This window comes from Anas platyrhynchos, chromosome 21 (genome assembly GCF_047663525.1).
Source record: "Anas platyrhynchos isolate ZD024472 breed Pekin duck chromosome 21, IASCAAS_PekinDuck_T2T, whole genome shotgun sequence".
NCBI lineage: Eukaryota > Metazoa > Chordata > Aves > Anseriformes > Anatidae > Anas > Anas platyrhynchos.
Genome location: NC_092607.1, coordinates 4,588,720 through 4,611,356, shown reverse-complemented (window position 1 = coordinate 4,611,356; position 22,637 = coordinate 4,588,720). Strand labels below are relative to the sequence as shown.

Sequence of the window (22,637 nt, the reverse complement as noted above, 5' to 3'; positions counted from 1 at the left end):
TGCTGGGAGGGGGGGCTGGGAGCCCAGTTAAACCCCGTGCAGAATTACAAAGTTGATTGCGTGGAGCCCTGGGGAAAAAAAATCGGCCTCCATCAAGAGCTCCCTTGACACGGCTCGGGAGGGCTGAGGGGTTCAGCAGGAGATGGGGGCCCCCGGGTCCTGCCTGCTGGGGCCCCTGGGCTTTGGGTTGTGCTGCTGGGGATGCAGCTGCGATGTTCCGGAGTGGCTGAGGGGGGCAATGTTACTCCGTGCTCGCTGCTCCGGCCCGACAGAAGCATCCTGGAGGATTTGGGGCTGGGTGAGAGCATTTTCTTTTTTCCATAGCAGGAGTGGGGATTTGTGGTGCTGACCTCCAGCCCCGCAGGCTGCCGGAGGGGTGCTGTCCTCAGGGCAACTCTGTCCTTCGGTGGCCCTGGTGGCAGAATACGGCTGAGCGCTGATAATCCAATTACCTGGCGTATGCCGGGGTTGCTCAATGTGTGCAGATAACCCCAGGCACACAGGGTGTCCTGCTCTGGAGGAGGTTGGCTTGCTGTGGGTGGCTCTCAGGTGTGCACGCAGCAGCCTGGAGAGGTTTTGTGCTGTTCGTGTCACCCTGCCCTGTGCAGGGACTGCGGGTGGTGCTGGGGTGTGAAGCCTGAGCAAGCTCTTTTAGGCCTGGAGTGGTTGGGGAGCATGGAAGTTCACTCCCAAGGCAGCCCTGGATAATGGGAGGAAGAGCTGTGGGAGCACCGTGGGGTTTGGTCTGCAGAGCTTTGCCTACGTGTAAAAGTGCACAAGCCTCAGCTCCCTGGGCCCCATCCTGCAGAGATAAAATCAGCCGTGTGCCTCCTGATCACTTGTTCAGAAATGGGTTTGAATAGCGATGCGTTCAGCAGCCACAGCTGGGCTAGCGCTTAGCTGCAGGAGCTGCATTTGAGCTGCTCTGTGAGCGCCCCGCTCCTCACAGCATTTCCTAGCGTGCAGGGAGGGGACCTGGCTCCCTTCCTCCTGCTCCTCCCTGCGAGCAGGATGGTCCTGGCGTGCTGTGGGGCTGAGTAGGCACCATCCTGGGCACGGTGCTGCTGCTCCTGGGCAGGTTTGGCCCACAGGGGAGCTCTGGTTCTGGAGATGCAGAGAGCCACAGCGCAGACACCCCGGGCTGCAGGCTCCGTGTGCTGCTCTCACCTGCAGTGCTGAGGGCTCCGTGTGATGCAGAGCTGGAGGAGAGCAGGCTGCTGCTGGCCTGGGATAACCTGTGGCTCCGAGCAGGCCTTGGAGGTGTTTCCAGGTCTGAAGCACTGCCAGACCCACACCGCTGCTCTTCTCCTTGGCACAAAGCAGTGACATTGTTTCCCTGCCTTTTCTCTGCTGCCTCTCCCCCAAATCCATGCTGTGCCAGTGTCCTGGGGTCCTGGAGCTGCTTTTTGGCCCAGGAGATGTCCAGGACAGGTCGCAATACCTCAGCATGGCCTGATGCCCAGTGCAAGTTGGCTGTTTTATCCGTAATCCACTTAGAGGATGAGCTCGCAGCTCCCCACGTGGCTCTGCAGGTGTCTGTGCCCCCATGGGCTTGTTGTCACCCAGCTGGGCACCCCCTGGTGTCCCTGGGACTGCACCACTGGTACCTTAGGGTACCTATCAGTGGCTTGTTTCTTTCACTGTGAAAACCAAATTATTTTTTCCAATTCTCAGGCTAGTGATGTATCCCGTGGAACAAGCATTGTGGCTGCCCTTGGAGCAGCACCAGGCACTTGCCCCCAGCTGGGTGTGCAGCATCTCCTGGGCAAGGCCAGGGAGCTTCCAGCCCCAAGGGGGGGCTCCCCAGAGCCCCTGAGCACATCCCTCTGCTGTCAGCCTTCGGGCTGCTTCCACTCCTGCAAATGTGGTGTGGGAATGAAGTCCCCATGGGGAAGCAGAGGGCTTTCTTTGCATTTCCCACTAACCATGCAAGGTCCTGAGGCTTCCCAGCAGGAAAGGAGTGGCTCCAGCACAGGGACCAGGGTGTGCTCAGCCTGGGCAGGGGTTTGCCCTGCAGGGGAGCTGCAGGAGTTAAATGAGAAATGCTGGTATGAGTGAGGGCTTTGCCTCAAACATTTTTGCAATGGGTGTTTGGGCTGAGAGTTTCCACTCTTGCTGAAGTGTCACATTAATGCACGGCATCAGCATTTACAGTCCCTTACTGGTAGAATTTAAACACTTTTCCCTTGCTTGGCCACTTATAATGGGCTGCAGTGTGACATTCTTTGGTGTCTTTTGTTAAAGAACAACAACAAAAGCCTACAAAGGTGTGAAAACAAGTCTTTTTGGATAATCTAAGTCTGGCACAAGCACACTTCCAGTATTTTTGGAAAGCTGTTTGGGGGAAGCAGGTGTCAGCAACCAACTGATCTTCACCTGTGGGAGCAAGAGGAAAGGAGCAGGAGTAAATATAGCCCCTAGGAAATAAGTGCTGGAATATCCACCAAGATCATGCTTCCCCCCCTAATTTACTGCCTGGGGTTTTCCTACAATTACAGAGGAGAGTTGAGGGCAGACCAGTGCTGTGGGCAGGCTGTGCAGAGCCTGTTTCTTCCCCCCAGGAACAGCCCCAGTGTGTGCCCAGAGCCCCCCAGGCTGGAGGTGATCCCCTGTCTCTCTTCCCTCCCTCCGAACTTGGGGCGGTGATGTGAACCAAGCAAGCAAAACCACACCGGGGCCCTTCATCACCTTGGTTTTTGCCCTGACTTGTTTCACTTTCTGTTCTGAATGGGGAGTGTCTGGTGCTGCGGGGCTTGGAATCGCTGTTCCCCAAAACTGAGCTGAGTGTGGGGACATCTTCCTTTGTAGGAGGGATTTAAAGGTGTGATTGAAATTGGAGAACAATGGGCACCTGAAGTGTTGGGCTGATAAACGTCCCCTGAGGAAAGCAAGCAGCTACTGGGATCATTCAGGTCCCTGTCTGTGCCCCCTGGTTTCACAGCTGGGAAACCAAAAACCAAAGTTTCCCAGGTGGGAAACCAGCCCCGGCCATGAAGTGGCACAAAGCTTTGTTGTGCTTGAGCCTCCTGGCTGCAGGGGGCTGGGATGTTCTCAGCGGGAAAGCATTCACATCATAGCAGCAGCAGGTGTCTGCCTGATTAGGCAGCAGTACAGATCGATGCAGTGGGTGAGGGTAATTAAGACCAGCCCAAGGCTCATTTTGAAGGCTCCGGCAGATCTGGGTGCTCCCAATAACAGTCCTGATGCTTCCTGTCCTAGAAAAAGCTGAGTCTGCAGACAGAAGCACTTGCTCAGCAGGAGGAAAACCCCACCTCACCATGCCAGCCCCCACTCCAGCTCAGCTCCGCTCGCCTTCTTGACCTTTGCTAACAATGTTTCTCCCATCAGAAAATTACCCCCATGCTCTTTTTCCTTGTCATTTCCTTTACCATCAAATAAGGGCTGTAAGTGACCTCTGTCCTCCTGGCACAGGTGGCACAGCCAGCGTGGCTGTGCGTGCAGGGGACCAGCAGAGCCCCGTGGGTTCACCCTGGGCCCATTTGTGCTGCGGCTGCTTTGCTGCAGAAGCCTGAGCTCCACGCGTGCTGTGATGCTCTCCAGGCGAAGCAGGTGTTTCCAAGTGGATGCTGAAAATCCCGTGACCCAGAGATGAAGCAGGCCGTGGGAGCTGGAGCTTTAAGGGGCAGTTTGATTTCACACCCTAATTTTCACATTCAACCTTTTAATTTCTGCCCAGAGCCTCTGGGCACACGCAGGAGTTTTACCCGAATTCAACACTCGTAGAGCTTTGGGAGCCTGGAAAATGCCACCTCTTGGTGGCTCCTGAAATCACAAGTTTCAGCACAGAAGATACTCACTGCTCTTTCCCCAGGTTTCCCAGGGCCCGGTGCAGCGTGGCTGCGTCCTGCAGGCTCCTGAAATCCCCGAGTGCCGCTGTCCCCATGCCCTGCAGCTGGTGGTCACCTTCCCTGCCAGCTGCTGAGTCTCTGAGGATGCTTTTTGCCATTTAATTTTGGCTTTCATCTGGGCCATACTGCTGTGGCAGGCGGTCAGGGCACCTCTGCTAGGTGCTGCTGATGACAAAGAAGGTTTTGTTGAGCTTTCCTTCCCAGCCGAGCCCGGTGCCTGGCTCCATCCTCTTCCCACAGGCTCTGCTGCAGTGCGCTTACCTGAATTAGCTTGGGACTGGAGCTGAAAAATGGCCTTTCCCGGTGTCTACATGGCTTTGGGGCAGAAATCCCATCAAAGCCAGGGAAGAGGGACTGGGGATCACCCGTGATGTTTCCCTGTGGAGCGAGGTCTGTGCAGCGTGTCCTGCTGTGGTGCTGGGAGCACGCAGCCCTCCTTGTCCCCGTGCAGGGCTGCAGCACTGCTAATCCCCCCCAGAGGCCTTCCCAAACACTGTCCCTCTGCTGTAAACACAGCTGGGCAAGGAGAAGAGGGAACTTTATTTTCTGTCCATTTGTGGTAGCGCTCACGCTTATGGCTCCAAGTGCTCTGTGTGCTTACATACCACAAAAGTAATAATCATGTTTTACGCTGTTATAGTGACTTTTGTGCCCAAAGCTCCCCGCAGACCAGCCCCGAGGGCTGTGGACAGCCTCACCTGAGCAGGTGAACTCCAGTGGGGCAGGACCAAACCACGGTCCTTGGCTCAGCAGTGATTTTGGGGACATTGCCTGCCTGCTCAGCGCCCTCCGGGCAGCTCAGGACCTAGGGGACATTTCCCAGAGGACCAGGGAGGACCAGTGCCTTGCAGCTTGGTGTGTGCCCAATGGGTGCTGCTTCGTGGGTGCTCCAGGCGTGCAGCAGCTTTCTTGCTCCTGCACCCTCGGGTGCTCCTCGAGTGCAGCTCGGCTCCCGGGAGGAGCGGGGTTTTCTGCCCCACTGTCCCTCGGTGATGTTGGCTGCCACGGGCATCGCCTGGGGGAGAGCAAGGAGGGGGGCAAAGCAGGAAATGGGACCGGGTGACCAAAAATAAGGAATTAAACTCTGAGCAGGAGTTGTAAAATGGGCCAAAAAAATCCTGAAAAGCCGTCAACCAAAACGAGGGAGCAGCCGAGCGGGGCCTTTGTAAGCAGAAGAAGGGGAGCGAGGGCTGAGCACTTTAAAACCGAAGAACAAGGCGGTTCTTTTGGGGCTAAACCCCCACAAAGCCGCATCCCCGCACCGGCTGAGCACCGCAGCCAGGGCAGGCTGCGACCTCTCGCCTTCTGCCCCCGGTGCGGCCCCCCCTGGGGGGCGCGGGGCCGGGGCGCTGCGGGGCGGGGAGTCCCCGAGGCCCCCCCGGGTTTCTCCCCCCGGGGCTCGGCGCTGCGCGGGGCGGAGCGGGGCGGGGCACGGCCGGGGGAGGCAGCGGAGGCAGAGGAGGCTGAGGAGGCGGTGGAGGCAGCATGGAGCAGGGGCTGCGGGTCTTCGACGGGCCCAAGGTGAGGCGGCTGCGGTGCTGTCGGGCTGGGAGCCGGCTGCGCGCCCTGCTCCGGAGCCGTGCCCCGCGCACCGGGACCGGGCACACGGCTGGGAACCGGCTGGGCACCGGCTCCGTGCCCCGGGGCTGTGCACCGTGCCCCAGGTCCTTGCACTGTGCACCGCGCTGGGAGCCGAGCCGAGCCGTGCCACCCGCCTGTGCCGGCCGGGCTCTGCGCGCCCCGGGGCAGGCGAGGCGCTGGGACCCCCGCTGGGCATGGTCTGGGGGGTGGCAAGTCGCTGAGGGGTCCGGCAGCCCCACCGCTTTTTGGTTTTGTTTTGTTTTGTTTTCTTCTTCTTTCTCTTTCAATCTCTTAAGCGCTCAGTTCTGTTATTCTTAGGATACCACCCCGGTGGTTGCTATCTGAGGGTGCTCCACTGTTCCAGTCTCGCTGTTTGCTGTATAAATATCCCCCAGATAGGATCATCCAGTAACGTGTTTCTTAATCGGGTTTTAAGAGAGGTGAGAGAAGATGAAGCAGATGTGTTCAGCAAGAGCCACCCATCTGGTGGCAGAGCACTGCCTTTTCCTTGGGAAACCTCTGCTCTTGGGTTGAGGTCTCGGGTAAGCTGGCACATGGGGAAGGGTTTTCTTCTTTGGGTGTCTTTGGGCTCCGTGGGTTGTGGGCAGGGGCAGAGGAGACAGAAAGCAGCGTGGGGTCTCCCAGCAGCTCTGGGAGAACGTGAGAGGCAGCAAGCATGTGTGGTTTCCTGGGGAAGAAGACTGCCTTTGAAAACCTCAGAGCGTGGTTTTGAGTGTGTGTGTGTTTGTTATTTTTTTTTTTTAATATTTTTTTTCCTACTGTTTGCATCCCCCACCACCTCTAAATCATTTATCACTCTGTTTGAGCTTGCACCAGAGCAGCACGGCGTGCTTGGAAAAGCCTCCGTGCGCACATCTGGCACACACCGCAGTCGGTTGCTGCCTGAGGTTTCCCAACCAAGGGAGGAGACCCATCCACCGGCAGGCAAACCTTGATACCGAAATCCAGGGGGCACTGATATCTGTGGGTGGTTAAAGTGCTTCTCAGGCCGCTTCAGTTTTAAGAGACGTTGGCGTTTCATCAGCTCCACTGAGAACAAACGCTGTTGGTTTACCCCAGCGGTTTTACATTTTGGTCCAAAAGAAGCAAGTTAAGTTCTTCTTTCAGTCACGTTTCTTCCTGATTTTTCTGTGTGGGACAGTAGGATGCAGAAGAGAGAGACCTGGGGAAACCACACCATGTTTGTGTGCTAAGGTCAAACTTGTGCTGTCTGCTTGTCAACGTTACGAGCCCGGATTTCATGAGTCAGGCAGTCCCTTTCAGCCCTGCGAACCTGCTAAGTCAGGACTGGGAAGAAAAAACGAGATCTGAAGTCAGTTAATGAGCCCTGATCACCCCTATTCATCCCCCGGGACCCCCTGCCATTGGGAACAGCCAGTTTTGTGCGTTAGGGACGTTTCTGGTAGCCAGGCGAGGGGCCGGGGCTGCCGCCTGCTTTTTGGGAACGCGCTGACTCCCAGCCGCTGCGGCAGGCAGGCAGGGAGCTGCTGGGGCTGCTATGGGGTGACTTTGACCCCTGCTTATCGTAAGCCATAAAAAAGCAGAAAAGATTGAGGACACCAACCATCAGCCTCTTCCCTCTGAGGCCAGGCTCTCCGAACCCCCAGCAGAGCCCGTGTCCGCGCAGGGGGCCGGGGACACGTGGCGCTCATCCTGCAGGTCACCCTTCACCATTTCTGTGGGTCACCTGGGGGCTTTTCCTTTGGCTTGCCACCAAAACGGGGAGCCTGACACAGCTGAAATCCCAGCCCTAAAAGCCTCTCGCTGTAGCTGTCGGTGTCCCCATCGATGGCCAGCAGAGCCCCAGGTGACCTGACCCAGGAGTCACTTAAGGTGCCAGCTCTGCCATAGGGTCCTGTCCTCCAGCTGCATAAGACAGAGCAGCCTGGCTGTGCTGAGCAGATAGTGCAGGTATTTTGCCTTGGGTGCAAAGCTTAAAATAATAATAACTTGCTGGTAATTGCAGGGAGATAGGATCGGTCTCCCAGCACTCCCTGGCTGGGCACCCCTTGCCTTCACACTGCTTTGTGCAAGTGCACGAGGTCTCAGCTGGCTGCCCCGAGGAGGATGACGTTTATTTCGGCCCAGCCAGCTCAGTAGGGGCTGAGCTGCGGTGCTGGCAGCATCCTGGAGACCCCCGGCTGCATTGGGCTCTGCTGTGCTTTGAGCAGTGCTGTGCTGGGCTCCGGTACGCAGCGCAGGCACATTCCCTGATAACCCCATCACTGATGGCATTAATTGAGGCTGGTTGGTGCCGCTCGAAGGGCAAGGACTTTGGTTTTATTGCTCCGAAGGCTTGCCTCCTTCCAGCCCCACGTGGCTCAGGCAGGGACAGGGCACTGCTGTCCCTGGGAGGTGACTCAGAGCCCCCTTCTCTTATCAGCATCCCGTGGCTCAGCAGCACCAGGAGCTCCATGCAGGGAGACTGAGTGGCTCATGCCACGAGGGGAGGCACCAAACACCACTCAGCATCCTCCTGGCCAGCCACCAAAGCCACAACACATCGTGTGAATGCTTCCCTAGAAAGCACAAACATCTCTTGCATGGAGCAGCAGGTCACCTGGGTCCTGCAGTCCGACCCCTTTCTCTTTTAAAGACTCAAACCCCCAGGTTTGTCCACCAGTAGGCATTTAGGGGTTTTGTTGGGCTTGGGAATAATACCGTGTCTCTGCTGCCTTTACATCCCTCCTGGTCCTCACCTGTTGCTTCCAAAATAGGGGTTTATGGCAAGGTTATGAAGTTCACAGCTTAGCTCCTGGGAGTGTATCTCCCAGGAAAAAAAAAATCTATATTTGGGGGAAAAAAAATCTGTATTTCAGGAACACAGTTCATTCTTTTTGCAGGGGTTAGCATTCATCTTATCTCTTGTGGAATTTTGATTACTGTTGTTCTGCCTTGCATCTTGACCAGTCAGAGCTGTAATCACTCCATTATTGAAATCAATAAAGCAAACCTCAGATTATCACCTCTTAATGTGCTGATAAATAATCCTTACCAAAGTCACTTGCTAGGGTTTTAAAATGATGAAACCTCAGGAGCTGCCTGGCTTATCAATTAACATCTGCTAGAAATGGTCAAAATAAAAAGGCGAAGGTTTTACCCCAGATTTAGGGCTCTTCAGCTTGTGCCCCAACCAGCTGACTGTGGTCATTGTATCAAAACAAAATTAAAGTAAAAGAACAAACACCTGGTACACAAACCCCTCGAGTGCCCCGGGCTGGATGGGGCTTTCCTCGCCACGTAGCAGGCAGGCTGAGCAGCGATCTGCTCTGTCGCGGTCCGCTGAGCAAACCAGAGAGTAAGAGAGAAGTGCTGCTGGGTTGGCTGTAGCTGGAAACGCTTTGAATGTTTACTTAATTTTTTGTCCTCCTCATTTTACTAAATTGAAAATAATCCGACTTGGAACGTGTTTGTTTGCAGTACCGTATTCTGGGTTTGAGTTTATTTTGAAGGTTATTAGGCTGGAAATAAAACATGACAATGTTTTCAGAAGAGAGAGGTCAAGCCAGAACCCTTAAAGCTTCACTTTGTTTTGCTTAAAGCCACAACATCTTGCTGATAACTGCCCTAGTGTGCCAGGCACAGGGCCTGATCTAAAAGTGCTTATTTTTGCATAGAAACAGCAAGCACTGCCTGCTCTCACAGCCTTCCTAGGAGTCCTGTGTGTTCAGAGCACATACGTTTGGGCATTTCGTGTCCTTTGAACTCATCACTTGGGCTTTGGACCTCTCTCTAGCAAAACTGGGGGATTTTATTGACTTGCTCGGGTCCTGGACCTAGTGTGGAGATCCCCGTTAATGCACATGCCTCAGATAAATCGGAGGACTCGGGGTGAGATGCGCGTGTTTGGGTCTGCCAGCTCCGCCTGGCCTCTGCTCAGGCTGCATCTCCTGGAGCCACAGCTCAGTGAAAACTTTCATCTTTATCTGGGCACTGGGCTTAAAGCAAGGTCGTATCGCCCACTTCCATCTGCAAAAGTCTTAAGCTTTGTTTGCCCAGAGCAAACACAGCAGAAGGGAGCTGGGAGCTGCAATGGAGCTCTGCAGCCTCCTGCGGACCCAGGGCTGGTGGAGCTCGCGCAGGAGGCGGCTGGGGAGCTGAGCCCCGTGTTCGCCCTCATGGGCTTGCTTTTAATTCTTTGCCTAAATGTCCCAAGAGTCTAAATAGCCCAGGTTAGCTGCCAGCTGCAGGAAATGACCCCTGGGATCAACCCCACAAAGTTTTGGGTTGAGGCCAAGGCTCTTAGCAGTTTGCTTGGGTACCTCCAGGCCCCAAGAAATGCAAGTTCGTAGAGGAAGAGCCCGCTGGTGTCAGAGAGCAGCCTTGCTGCCTTGCAAGCATCTCACCTGCAGCAGCAGGAGGTGACTCGCATGGTGAAGGACACCGCTAAATTTGCTGTCCCATTGTTGGAAGTGTCACGTTGGGATGTTCTTGTAGGGACCGTTAGAGAGATGTTTGGGGTATGCAGACCCCGCTGGGTTCGGCTCGCTGGGTTTTCCTATCAGTGCGAGTGCGTCTCAAGCCTGTAACTCCACCAGAAGGTCACAAGGGCTGTTGAAAACCTCAAGGAATGGAGCTCGCGTGGTTTTGAAATTGGAATCGGAGCTCAAGAGTGGAAAACGTGCCAGGCGTCCACATCTGGCAGCGCGGATCGTGTCCGCAGCCTGTTACTTTATCTGCTGCTTCTCGGGACATTTAGTCCTCGTAAGCAGAATTGCACAACTCCGGGCAGGGGGAAAGATCAAGCTTTGCCCTTTAAAAATCTTCATCTCTGGAGGTTCAGATCGTGTCCTAAGGGTAGGAGAAGTGACAGCAATATCCTTTTACATCCTGCCGTGTCTGTGGGCATATTCCTGGCCCCTGGGCTGGCTGGCTGCAGCAGCACAGGGTTGGTGGCTCACGCTGCCCCAAGCCTGGTACCCACACTTTGCATCTCAGCGTTTGCTGCACCGATGCAGGCACCATCTCAGCTTTATGACCATCCCACACATCTTCCAAACCTGAGTGCTGCTGCACCCCAGCAGCCATGGACTTCAGTAGCAGTCCTGGTTGCTGGGAACCCCAACCATGAGCTGGGCACAAAGCACGCCTGGCTTGTACGGGGCGTTATGGGACTGGAGGAAATATCCCTGAGTCACCTCGTACAAACCTATTTGCTAGGTGGTAATGGCCCCAGTTGTACCTTGTACAGTGTGGCAGTCTCTCTCTGGGTAGCTTAGTGCTCAGATGCCTGAATTCACTGACATCTGAAAGACCTGGAATGAGCAAAGCTGGTCCTGCAGCCATTCCTTCCCAGTAACTGCTTTGTGCTTCATTGCCCTTTAATGTATATAATACACATGTATGGATGGTAGGCTATTCTGTTGCTTAAAAGCAGACAGTTCTGGAAATAAGATCTAGCTGTAACATTTTACAGCTAAGATTTTCCTTCCCAGCTCAACTTCCAAATTACATTTGTCATGTATTTGTCATGTCCCTCCGAAGTCACAGCTGACTAATGGAGAAAGCTGGCTCTTTTCTATGGCACCTCTTCCAAAATGCATTGTTTAAGCAATAATAAGGAAACAGGATTGAATTGATTTACTGTCCCTTTTTAACTTAAGCATTTTATTTTGGAAGAAGCTTGTGAGCACTATGGGACAGCTCTTGTCCTTTTGCTTACAGCACCTTGTACCTTGGGACTCCGTGTAGCGTTAGAAATCCTGCAGGCTGTGATAATGCCTGGTAATTACCAATAAACCCGGAGCAGATTTGTGGAAGTGAAGCCTGACTTCTTGTGTAATGACGCTCTTATCAAGTTAATTGATGCTCGTTTGAGGGTCGGTATTGCTGTTTTTGTTTTCAGATCTTCCCAAACTCCAAGCCATGCAAGCTAAGTATGGACAGGGCAGTTCCCGAAGCAGTGTGCAGATTCCTGAAGACACAATAAATTTGGAAGATCTCTTAAATCTGTGACCTGCAGTAGGAATAAGAAAACAATTGGACGATACTTAGATATTCAAAAATAATCATTTTTAAATGGTTTTGCACTTCCTTTTCATGACTTTGCCCTGTGTTAGCTGCATTTATACCTGCGTTAGCACCACCCACCTACCTGTAAGCTTCTGCTGCAGCTCTAGGAGTACAACACTGATTTCTCTTTATTTTACTGCAGGTAGAACTTCACCTCCACCTGGATGGAGCCATTAGACCAGAAACAATCCTATACTATGGCAAGTGAGTATCTGGGGGAAGAAAGCTGTGAGTAATGGGTTAGCTGTGGGTAGCTGGTTAGCTTTGGCTGAGTAACCGGGGCGAGGACCTGGCTCCGTAGCTGGAGGCAAAATAAACTTAGGATTTCCTCCAGTGAGATTTCTGAAAAAGCAGGTTACGTGCCGATCAAGGATGTGTCAAGCCTAGAGACTGCAGGAAACAGCTGGTAAGCACAGCTCTGGTAATTCGGGGAAGAAGTCAATCTGGGGAGGGTGGGAAGTGGTTTTGGCATCCTATGAGCCCAGCGGGTCCTGGGCAAAGTGATCCTGGGGGAGCTATTCTTTCTAAAGCTGCTTTTCCTATGGGGAATGGCCACAGATTCATCAGTCCAACACAGAGGCCAGGTTGAAGACATCCCCCTTGCTCACTGTGGGGTCAGGTTGCTGCTGCAGGGCTGCGGTATGGGGATGAAAGTCCCCGTGAGCAAACAAATGGGGTCCCTGCTGCTGGTGCAGTGCCTGGCAGGGCAGCAGGAGCCCGGAGGCCCAGGAGACAGCACCTGGCTGAGGATCCCCTGCTCCTCGCTTGCTTAGGCAGGAACGTTGGTTCCCCAGGAGCATGCTGAGCTCCCTCCTATTTTTAAGCAGCCCAGCGCTGCCAGCCCTCGGTGCCCAGCTGGGGTGGAGCAAGGCTGTGCTATTTGCAGGCTCTAAAACAAGCGTGTACACAAACCCCAAAGCAAAGGGGCAGTGCAGGACACTGCCTTGCAACCTCACCCTGGACACACAAAGCTGTTTGTGGTCTGTTTTTAAAGGCAAAGAGCTGGGAAGCAATTTACCAGGTGGTGGCTGGACACATACAGGTAGCACAAAGCTGCTGGGATGCACGAACCCCCAGGGGCAGCCCTGAACTCTGCAGTTCTTGGGGGTTTGGGCTCCACAGCAGCTCCAAAACCACGGTGGCCACATCCACCGCCCTGCTCTGACAGAGAGCCAGCCCCAGCATCCTCGTGCTGGGGGGCGTCCCAAAGCACCATCACCGCTGGTGATGCTTTGGGGATGTGTGGAGGGGGGCAGGAGAGCAGCTTGGCTGCGGGGCTCCGTGTTTGGTGTCCCCCTCGGCAGAGGAAGAGCTGAGAGCTCCCGGGGCACACGGCGACGTGTCACTGCCGTGGAAAGGGCAAGGCAGGGTGGAAAGCTGATGCCTTGGCAGCACTGAGCGGCCCCCGCTGAGCGCCAGCAACTTAATCCCGATAGATTGCCTTTGAACGCTGCGCCCGGGGCTGCTTTCCTTTCTGCCCGAATGGGGAAACAAGCAGCGCTCGCTCAGCCCAGGATCAGCGGCGTTTGGGCCGCTTTCCTGCGGATCGCTCCTTGGGACAGCTGCTGGCAGCGGGTCGCTGGACCCGTCACTGGGGTTTGGTCTCCGTCAGCAGGGGGACATCCATCAGCCGGCCGTACCTCATCGCGGCAGCGCCGGGAAGGAAGGAAAGGGGATTAGAACTAAATGTCTGGTTGTTATTCCCAATTTTAGGCTGGCGTCTGCGGGCAGGTGACGTGGTGTGGGGATGGTGAAGAGCTTGGGTGGGCTTCGGCACCCACAGCCCCCTGGTGGGAGCTGCTGCTGGGGCCGGGTTCCCCCGCAGCAAAGCTGGGTGGTCCCGAGCCCACGCAGCTCCCTGTCGTTTCTCAGGCCCTTGAGCCTCCATAAGTAGAAATTAACTTTTCTAAGGAATGTTGGCAATTCTAGGAGGGGGAGATGCCAAGAAATAACGCAGAGCCCCTTCCGAGGAGCTCTGTCTTAAGCCTGAAATGTGCTCTGGCCCCGCTCCCGCTGGGTCACCCTGGGCTTCCATCTCGATGTGCTCGTGTTTGTGCTGGTGTCTTGGATCGTTGTGCTCCCCGTGGAGATCCAGGGCCACGTCTGCGAGGAGCTTTTGGAAGGACAGCTTGTGCCATATCTTTTCTGTGAAGAAACAGAGGCCGATGCTGCCAGCTAAGGCCGCGCTTAGAGACCTCTTCAAAACACGATAGCCTTCCCCGTCGGTAAATCACGACTTGTTTTCCAGGAAAAGAGGGATTCCTCTCCCCGGTGACACTGTGGAGGAGCTCTTGAAGCACGTCAGCTACAATACGCCGCTGTCACTTCCTGAGTTTCTAGAGAAATTTAATCACTACATGCCCGCCATCGCGTAAGTGCCCGCTGCCTGCTTGTCCGTGCTTGGTGGCGTCCCTGCGGGTCCCCTCCTGGTGCCGGCAGGTGACGGGTCCCATTGCTATCCCCGCAGGGGGGACCGCGAGGCGGTGCGGAGGATCGCGTACGAGCTGGTGGAGACAAAAGCGAAGGAAGGTGTCGCCTACGTGGAGATCCGCTACAGCCCTCACCTCCTGGCCAACTGCTCCGTCAGCCCCATCCCCTGGGGACAAGCTGAGTGAGTGACCCCCCCGAGCACCCCCTCCACCCCGTCCCACCCCGTCCCAGGGGGGCAGCAGGGCAGGGCCGTGCCGATGGATGGGCTCGGCTCCGCTTGGCCACCCCATCATCCTTTCTCCTGAAAAGCTGCAGGGAAGGTGTCACAACACAGTCAGATGTAAAGACTAATAATTTTTTTTCCCCTCTCACAACTTGCCACAGCGTGTTAATTAGTAAGATTTTGTCATGGCCTTTAACTTAATTGCCCCGTACCTGTCTGTGCTCCTGCCTGAGCTCCTGAGCTAGCACCCAGGAGCTGGGACGCGCGTGGGTGAGCCGGCACCTCTGGGTACCCGGGGCTGCTTGCTCTGCCGGTGCAGCCAGCTCTGGCACTTTTCTCTCCCTGCCCTGTCCGTAGCGTTTTTCCTCTTGTAATACCTCTGCGCGCTGTCGTGTTTTGATGTGCCTTGTTGCAGGCACTTAATTCAGCATGTGCGAGGCAGCTGCGCTTCAGCTGTTGGCTGAAGCCATTCCCCTTGCGAGGGAAAGCCAGGCTCGGAGCGGGATTGCCTGCCTGCAAAGCAGAAGTTTGAGCCAGCGGGCAGTGTTGCAAGGGGCTGGCAATCTGCTCCCTTGTTTAAATGTCACCCCCGCGCTGCTGCCTGGTGCTCGTTGAATCAGTGCTGGGCTCGGCGGCGCCTTGCAGGACGTGTCGTGGTGGCTTTGGGTGTGTTGTGCTCGCCACGCCGCAGGGAGCTGTGCAGCCTAATGAGCTCTCCTGGCAAATGAGAGGCTCTTGGGCTCAGCTCCTCGCGGCGTTCACTTGGACAGACGCTGACCAAAGCCTCAACTTGCCCCTGCAGGGCTCGCTGGCCAAAACTTGGCCCAGGTGCTCTGCAGGGCAGCCACATAGGGGGGAGCCCTTTGGATGCAGAGCTCCCTGGGCACCTACTGCTGCAGAAGTGCCCGAGCAGCAGTGGCACCTAATTCCCTGAGGCTTTTCTAAATCTTCCTGAACGTGTCCACATGGCGTGGGTGCAAAAGGTGCTTGTTTGCTTGGGGTGGTCCTATTGGGTTCCAGGAGATGCTACCACCAGCGGGGCCTGGGCTCTGTGGGGTCTCTGACTTCTGGTCCCCGCAGCTCCTGCCCGCCCGCCCAGGCGGTGCCCAGCCTCTCACCACCACCTCTTCTGCCCCGCAGGGGAGACCTCACTCCGGATGAAGTTGTTCACCTCGTAAATCAGGGACTGCAGGATGGAGAAAGGGATTTCCACATCAAAGCCAGGTCTATTCTATGCTGCATGCGCCATATGCCAAGTAATGTATTGCAGCTCCCCTGCTGCTCTGCTCCCCTTCCCTGACGCGCGGCGGGGGGGGATGTCCCCTGGGGTCAGGTCCCTGCGGAAATGTGGGGAAAGCACCGGCCCCGTGGCCCTGTGTGTGACGTGGGACCGCATGGTGCTGAGAGCGGGCTGCTCTTTCTTGATCAGGGTCCTCTGCTCCCTTACCCTTTGTGAAGTGAAGCTGGAAGCCAAAGCAGGGCTGTAGGCACAGCCAGCGTCAGGAGAGCTAGCTGGAGGCCTTGCTAAAGGACACAGAGCTCCTTTTTGCCTCTCCTGCTGGAGCTGGGATTTCTGCTCCTACCTCGCTCCCTGCCCAGGGCTCGGAGCTCTCCTTGGGCTGGCTGAAACCGCAGCCAAAGCCAGCGGCCACATCTGCCATGACCATCCCATGGCTCTGGAAGAAATGGTCCCAGAGGAGGGCCAGGCTGATGTCCCACAGCTCTGGAGGCAGAAATTAAACCTTCCAGCTCACCATCATGCCGCTGCAGCAGCACGCTCCTTAGTTAGCTCCAGCGTGGGTTAGCCAGAGAATCCACTGGCTGCTAACTCACTGTTGGTTTAAGCTGGAAAAACAAGCAAAACATGTTTAAGTCACAAATATAAAGTGTTATTCCTAAAACCAGCAGCTCTGAAATTCTTCTGTAGCAGGTGCTATGACACAGAATAGAAAAAAAAATATAATTCTCAGCATTTTGTTGAGCTGCTGAGCTCTGTGAACGTTTGCACCTAAGGAAAAGTACGGACAGAATGAGTTGCATTACACCGTTGTCTTACACTGAAACTTTGCTACAAATGCCTTCAGATCCCGACAAATTTTAGGCACATTTAATAGGGCAAAAAGTTTTTCTAACAAACACACAGCTAATTTGTTCCTAGAAATACAAGGAAAATATATTCCTGGAAACTGGAAGATTTGAGGGTGTCCAGGTAGAGATAGGGGGGAAAAAAAAAAAGGCCAAACAATAATCTGAAACCCTGACCCTTGGGTTTCTGGTTTCTAGGAAGAAAACTTCTTTCTTTGTAGAAACTGGAAGCTGTGAGCCTGTCCCACATGTCTGTGGGGGCAGCCAGCAGCACGTGCAGTGTGCACTTGCACAGTGGCTGAGTTCCTCCTGCAAACAGCTGAGTCTGCGTTTTTGTGCATGTGCTACCTGAAGAGGTGGCTCTGGGCACAAACTCATCCTGGGAAGCCACCCCAAAACTTGGGAAGTGTTGAGGGAGAGGCAGAAATACCAGCAAGAGCTAGCTACGTCGCAGTTATCAATGAAATAATGGCTCTGACCTGGCGAGTTCGAAACTGGTGATAAAAGAAGTTGTGGTTGCACCCATTTTCTTGTGTGTTCGTATGCCTTCAGGACTGTATGTGCACAGCAGGTGCCGGTTAATTATTAACTCTGCAGTTTATCTCTGTTTCTTGGCCTTCTTGCTAAGGCTAGGTGAAATATCAGCTAATAGATGGGTTTGCTTTGTCAGAGATTATGCTGCATCCTGATCAGAGATAACTCCTGGGTGGTTGTTGGCCATTTGCTACTCTCTCCCACTGATGCCAAAAAGATAAAACCGTGTGTTAAAGGTCAGCCTTCCAGGAGGTTGTGCAGCTCCTTTTCACCAGAAGTAGCATCCCTCATCCTGTCCGGGGGAGCGGAGGACGCTGTGCAGCAGGGCAGGGTGACTGCTGCGCAGGGAGCCTCTGGAGGTGCCCCAACTATTCCATGACACCACACCGTGAAAGCACATTTATTTTTCTGTGTTTAGAAAAAAATTCTCAAAGTGTGACTATACAAAAGCTTTGTCCTGAATCCTGCTGATGTCTCTTCCAGGCTGGTCTCCAGAGGTGGTGGAGCTCTGCAAGAAGTATCGAAACAACTCCGTGGTGGCCATAGACCTGGCCGGGGACGAGTCGCTGAAGGTGGAGGATACCTCCGGCCATAAGGAGGCTTACGAGGTTTGTCGAATAAGCTTCTTAAAAGAAGCGATAAGAAAGCACACACTGAGTTATTCCTGGCTAGGCGACATGCAGCACTGTATCCAGACCACAAAGCAGCTGGGAGAGCTTCAAAATTGATTTTAGCAATTAAAAATACTTCGTTAAATAGCAAAGCTACTCCCATGTTTATATCTCAGTGATTAAAGGCAGACATCGCTGCCTAACCGCATCCTGAGAGCTGGAGCTCAGTGCACGGTGCCAGGCACATCAAGCCAAAAAGCCCCAAGGCTGCCGAGCATCACCTCCCCCTGCCCCAGCAGCTTTAAATCCCCCCACGTGGCTGCTGCTGGAGTAGGAAGAAGCCCCACAGATGGGAATTGCTGTGAGTCCATGGGCAGAGGCCAGCGGGTGGAGGAAGGAGCGCCCTGGGCTTGCTGCCCCCGGGGAGGGGACAGCCCAGTGCTTATTAAAAAACCTTGGAGAAAGGCTGGGAGCTTCGTGTGGGAGGTGACCCAGCTTTTTGAGTGCTGCTGCTGGCCTTACTGTCCTGACCCCTCATGGGCTGGGAGCTCCGGGAGCCGAGCCTGCTGGCTTGTTCTTGCCCTCACACCGAAACGTTTCCTCCCTCGCCTTTCAGGAGGCCGTACGATGCGGCATTCATCGCACCGTCCACGCCGGGGAGGCTGGGCCGCCTGCCATGATCAAGGAGGTACGAGCAGCTCGGGGTACCGGGGTTGGGAAGTCCCGAGGGGTTTCAGTGTTCAGGTGGTGGGCAGGGAGCTGGGCTGCGGCTCGGAGGCTGTAGCTGCTCCCCTCTGCTCTCCAGGCGGTGTATCTCCTGAAGACCGAGCGTATCGGCCATGGCTACCACGTGCTGGAGGACCCCGAGCTCTACAAGGAGCTGCTGAGAACCAAGATGCACTTTGAGGTGAGGACACCCTGCGGTGGAAGCCGGGTGCCCCGAGCTCCGCGGCAGGAGCGGCGCTGGTGCCTGGCTGCTGACCGGGCTCTGGGCCGCACAGAGCACATGGCGCCTCACAGCAAGCATGTGGCAGAGGAAACGGATCCTGTTCTGGCTGAGGATATGTTTTGGACAGCTTATTTGCTGATTCACGGACCTCAAGCCTGCAGAATTATCCCACAAAGCAGGCTGCGGTACCAGAGCATGGCTGGGGGGAGGGTGGGAGCTCCCCGGGCTGTGAACAAAGCCCTGAACCTCCGTCTGGTTTGTCTGCTCGCCGCTATCTGCCTTCACAGTTGCAGTTCAGATCTGTGTGGCTGATGCTGTTTTTCGTGTTTGTTTTAACTCCCCCAACCAGGTCTGCCCCTGGTCCAGTTATCTGACCGGAGCATGTCTGCCGGACTTCAGGAAACACCCAGCCGTGCAGTAAGACGCGCGCGTAACGTTTAATCTCAAAGTCATTAACCCAAATCCTGGCTACTTATAGCTGCTTTATTGCTGTGGGAGGGAAATGCAAACCACCTGGGACAACGTGGTACATCCCTGGGGTGTGGGTGAGTGATACTGGGGTGCCCGGACCCACACGCAGCAGGCGCCCCGCACTCTGCTCCTTGCTGCTGGGAGGATTTTGCTTTTACCACATCTCACCTTTTGAAGTGCATGAACTGCTTCACCCACCGCTTTTATATTCCCTTACAGATTTAGGAAGGATCGGGCTAACTATTCGATAAACACCGATGACCCCCTCATCTTCAATTCCAGCATCGACACGGATTACGGCATAACGAAGGACTACATGGGCTTCACCGACGAGGATTTCAAGAGAGTGGTAAGCTGGCCTCAGCTGGTGCTCTGCAGGGGTCCTGGTGAAGCCCAGAGACATCTGCTTGTTTTCTTTATAAGCTGAAGAGTTTTCAGGGGAAATAAAATCCTGCTGGGGGTGCAGCGAGCAGGAGGGGTTGAGCATGGCTTCGTGCAGCGGGGGCACTGGGGGTGGCAGCCCTCGTGTGGCTGCTTTGGGGAGAATGGGTTAGGGTAGAAATGGTCCAGCAAAGTCTTCAAAACAGATCTGAACTGTAGGAAGGAAGCTGCCTGTTGCTTTTTTTTCCATGGATTTGGAATTACAGGGAGGTTATTTCAAGGCCTGGCCCGAAAGTTAGTAAGGTTCAGCATGCACAGAAGAGCTTGCTTGTAAACTGAACTGAAAACAAAGCGACTGCTGGCTTGGTGCGCAGTCACTTGTGTGTTTTCAATACATCCCCAAACCTGGCTTTATCCATTAGTTTTCCGAATTACTCACCCAAGGCAGAGGGACAGGATAACTGTTGGGGGTTTGGCTTATCCGCGTACCCAGGGAGCTTTCCTGGTTAGCGTTCAGTCATGCTCGTGACTGCCACCTCCATGTCTGCAAAGACACGTGCTTGGAATTGGAAATGCAGGGTGCACTGAAGGGTGTGCTGTCCTGCCTGGAGCCCCCCAGGGAAGGAGCCCCTACTGCAGACCTGGCTCCCCGGGTGCAGGAGAACAAGGGCAGCTCTGAGCCTGGGGTCCCTGGGTGCCTGCTGTCCTTTGCTGCCCTTGCAAAAGCCGTCCTGGCTCTGTGTAACAAAGGAAGGTCCCTGGAGAGGCCCTTGTGCAGCTGGGCTTTGTCACAGCAGCGTGCATCAGGCTGCCTGCACCAGCTGTGTTGGCACAAAGGGACACCTGGTGTGTAGGAACAGCTCTAAAGTGTGTACCCTACAAACTCCAGAGTATCGAAAGCCCCCTCCCTGTGCTTGCCCTGTTCCTTTTGGGGTTGTTGTTAGTGGTGGGCCAAAATGGTTGCCCTGGGAAATGAGGCTGTGGAAATGTATCTTGGAGTGGAAACTTCACCTTCCCTGGCTCACTGATGGTCAGAGAGAGGTTTGGATGTGTACAGCCACATCTTCATCTCCGATGTGCCTTAACGTCTCCCTTCGGTTCCCCATCTGCCTTTCCAGAACATCAACGCAGCTCAGTCTAGCTTCTTACCCGAGAAAGAAAAGCAGGAACTTCTCAATATGCTGTATGAAGCCTACGGGATGGTGCCCAACGCATCGTGATGCGTCCCTGCCAGCCAGCGTGGAGCCGTGGCCCTTCTTCATGCGTGCTCAACTCTCCTCTGGGCTGTGGGAGCGCCAGAAGGTGCCTGGGGTCAGTCTCCATTCCTGGCATCCCGTGTAAACCTTTACAGCGCTAAGCAGAATCAGGCTCCAATCACGCCCCCCCCCATCACCCCCGTGAACTGTCTCCCAAATGGACATCCAGCTTCCTCTGCTGCTGTGCACGCAGACCCTAACACTTCCCTTCGCTGCTGGTCCCTCTGTACCAGAACCGAGAGCAGAAGGACCTCTCGTGTCCTGCTGACCTGCCTTAGCCCTTGCCTGTGGTGCAGAAATAATCTCCTCTGGCTCTGACTGTCAGGCTTAATCTCCACCGTTCTAGGAAAAAGGTGTGCCAGGTCGGGAGTGAGTAGGTGTGAGGGTTTATCCCCATCCGTGCGGGTAGGGAGCTTTGGCTGCAGCTGTGTTTACGTGTGGTTAGTCTTGTGCTAACAGGCCCAGGACAAGAACAAACTGGAAGCTGGTGCACAGGTCTGAAGGTGTTTGTTTTTTTTTTTTTCCATGTAAAAAAAAAAAAAGGCCTTTTTTGGCATCCTCCCTCAGCCAAGGAGATGTGTGTATCAGGCCTTACAACGTCGCTGCCGCTGAAGCGCACCCCGTGGGCTGCAGCTGAGCTCACAGCTGACCGTGAGCGTGCTCACACATGCATAGGAAGTTGGAACGGATTCTTACCATTCTGGGCCCAAATCTGCCTTCTGGGACTTTCCCAGTTTTGTACTCATCCTAGACGATTGCTGTAAACTGCATTTTGCTCTTCCTGCATCCTAGTTTAGGACCTTAGAAAAATTGTGCTCGATTGCCTGTTTTAACCATTCTGCTCTTTTCCTGACATAATCTTACGGCACAATTAAACTCAGTGATTAATAAGCTAGGGCCCAATATCAAATATTGACTCAGGTCCCATCTGAATTGCTTTTCTTGCTTAACCACAACACCGGCTAGGAGTCAGACCTTCAGTTTGGTGGAGAACTTGCAAGGAAATATTCACCAAAATTCCTAAGCCGTTTTGGTGCATTACAGTATTTTTACTTACTATGCAATAGAGCCATGCAGCCAGAGAAGTGACAGTTTTCCTACTGACATAGAGCTCCTCGATGTACATGAGGAGGGAGCGTGGTGTGTGTGGCATGCCTCAGCATCCCAGGCGTCTACAAAGGTGCTTGCTCCAAAGATACTACACCAAAAAGTTGCCTTTGGTGAAGGGCCGTGGTAGTCCTGGACAGTGGCTGCTCAGCCTCAGCCAGCAGCGACCGAGTGCTGGGAATGTTTCCTTTCTTTCTAGGCTTCTGTATTTGTCTTCTGAGTAAAATACTCGTCTCTGAAATATGTGGTGCATACACCTAGATAGATAGGAGAGAGTGAATTTCTTCCCTTTTTTTTTTTTTTTTTTTTTTTTAAAGCAAACGATAAATCATCACTTTTAAGAATATGGCTGCTGTTGGAGCCAGGCTTTTTTGCGTTAATTTTTCTCCAAAATTTGTTTCTGAAGAAGCTGCTTGTTTGGATTCTGGACAGTTGATTGTTAATCCCATTTAATAAAATAACAAATTTATATTAAAACAGAAATCCTCTTGCCTTTCTGCTCAAGGGACACCAGTAGGAGCCGTGTTCCGCGGGCTGCAGTGTGAGCCATTGTACCCCTGCTGGAGGCAGAGGGGTCAATCGGTTGGTGTGGCAGCCCAATTCCTGCCTCCTGCTGCTAGCAGGTAGCTTTGAAAGTTTTAATGTAGGGCACAGAAGAGGGAAGGTACTCGTGCTCCCTTGTTAGACTTGCAAGCTGGATTTATTGATGCAAGTTGTTCCAACCTCGTGTCTTTTCAGTAACCACAGAAATGCATATCTTACCCCTAGAAGCAGAATCCTTATCGCTTTTTCTATCATGTATCACAAACCGTTGATATTTTTCCCCACTTCCTGAGTTTTGCACACGTTGTTGATGCTGAGGGCCAGAAGCGGTACGGTCTGGGCCATGAGGCTGCTGGGCTGTGGTATCAGCTCAGGCAGCAGGGTGCTTTGGGTGCTTTCTGATCAATGTTCCCATCGCTTAGCGCTCGGGTGGAGCTGGCGGAGGTCCCGCATGCCTGGATTTCCAGCCGAAATCAGGGGCTCAGAGCATCTGTGCACCCAGCAGCTCTGCGAGTCAGGACGTCGCTGGACTCACCCAGTGCCCTTGGTCCTGCAGCGATGGCA

General features: G+C 54.3%; 1 protein-coding gene across 2 annotated transcripts; it reads left to right on the top strand.

The window, feature by feature from the left end:
• Nucleotides 1-223: 223 nt before the first annotated feature.
• Nucleotides 224-21,846, top strand: ADA (adenosine deaminase). Of its 2 annotated transcripts, none has more exons than XM_072026547.1 (11): nucleotides 224-298; nucleotides 11,626-11,687; nucleotides 13,732-13,854; nucleotides 13,951-14,094; nucleotides 15,277-15,392; nucleotides 17,239-17,363; nucleotides 17,983-18,054; nucleotides 18,172-18,273; nucleotides 18,665-18,732; nucleotides 19,006-19,135; nucleotides 20,286-21,846. In XM_072026547.1, exons 1-11 carry the CDS (start codon nucleotides 239-241, stop codon nucleotides 20,385-20,387), a joined length of 1,104 nt encoding a protein of 367 aa, XP_071882648.1. In that variant the 5' UTR covers nucleotides 224-238; the 3' UTR covers nucleotides 20,388-21,846. The 2 variants fall into 2 exon arrangements, with proteins under 2 accessions (XP_071882648.1, XP_027328703.1); XM_027472902.3 differs by lacking the exon at nucleotides 224-298 and adding an exon at nucleotides 5,255-5,390.
• Nucleotides 21,847-22,637: the final 791 nt, after the last annotated feature.

Excerpts from the sequence above, each read along its gene's own strand:
- ADA (XM_072026547.1), top strand. The coding sequence starts at position 239 with ATGTTACTCCGTGCTCGCTGCTCCGGCCCGACAGAAGCATCCTGGAGG. Across the intron at positions 18,055-18,171 it reads CGCCTGCCATGATCAAGGAG|GCGGTGTATCTCCTGAAGAC; the intron begins GTACGAGCAGCT and ends TCTGCTCTCCAG. Across the intron at positions 18,274-18,664 it reads GAACCAAGATGCACTTTGAG|GTCTGCCCCTGGTCCAGTTA; the intron begins GTGAGGACACCC and ends TCCCCCAACCAG.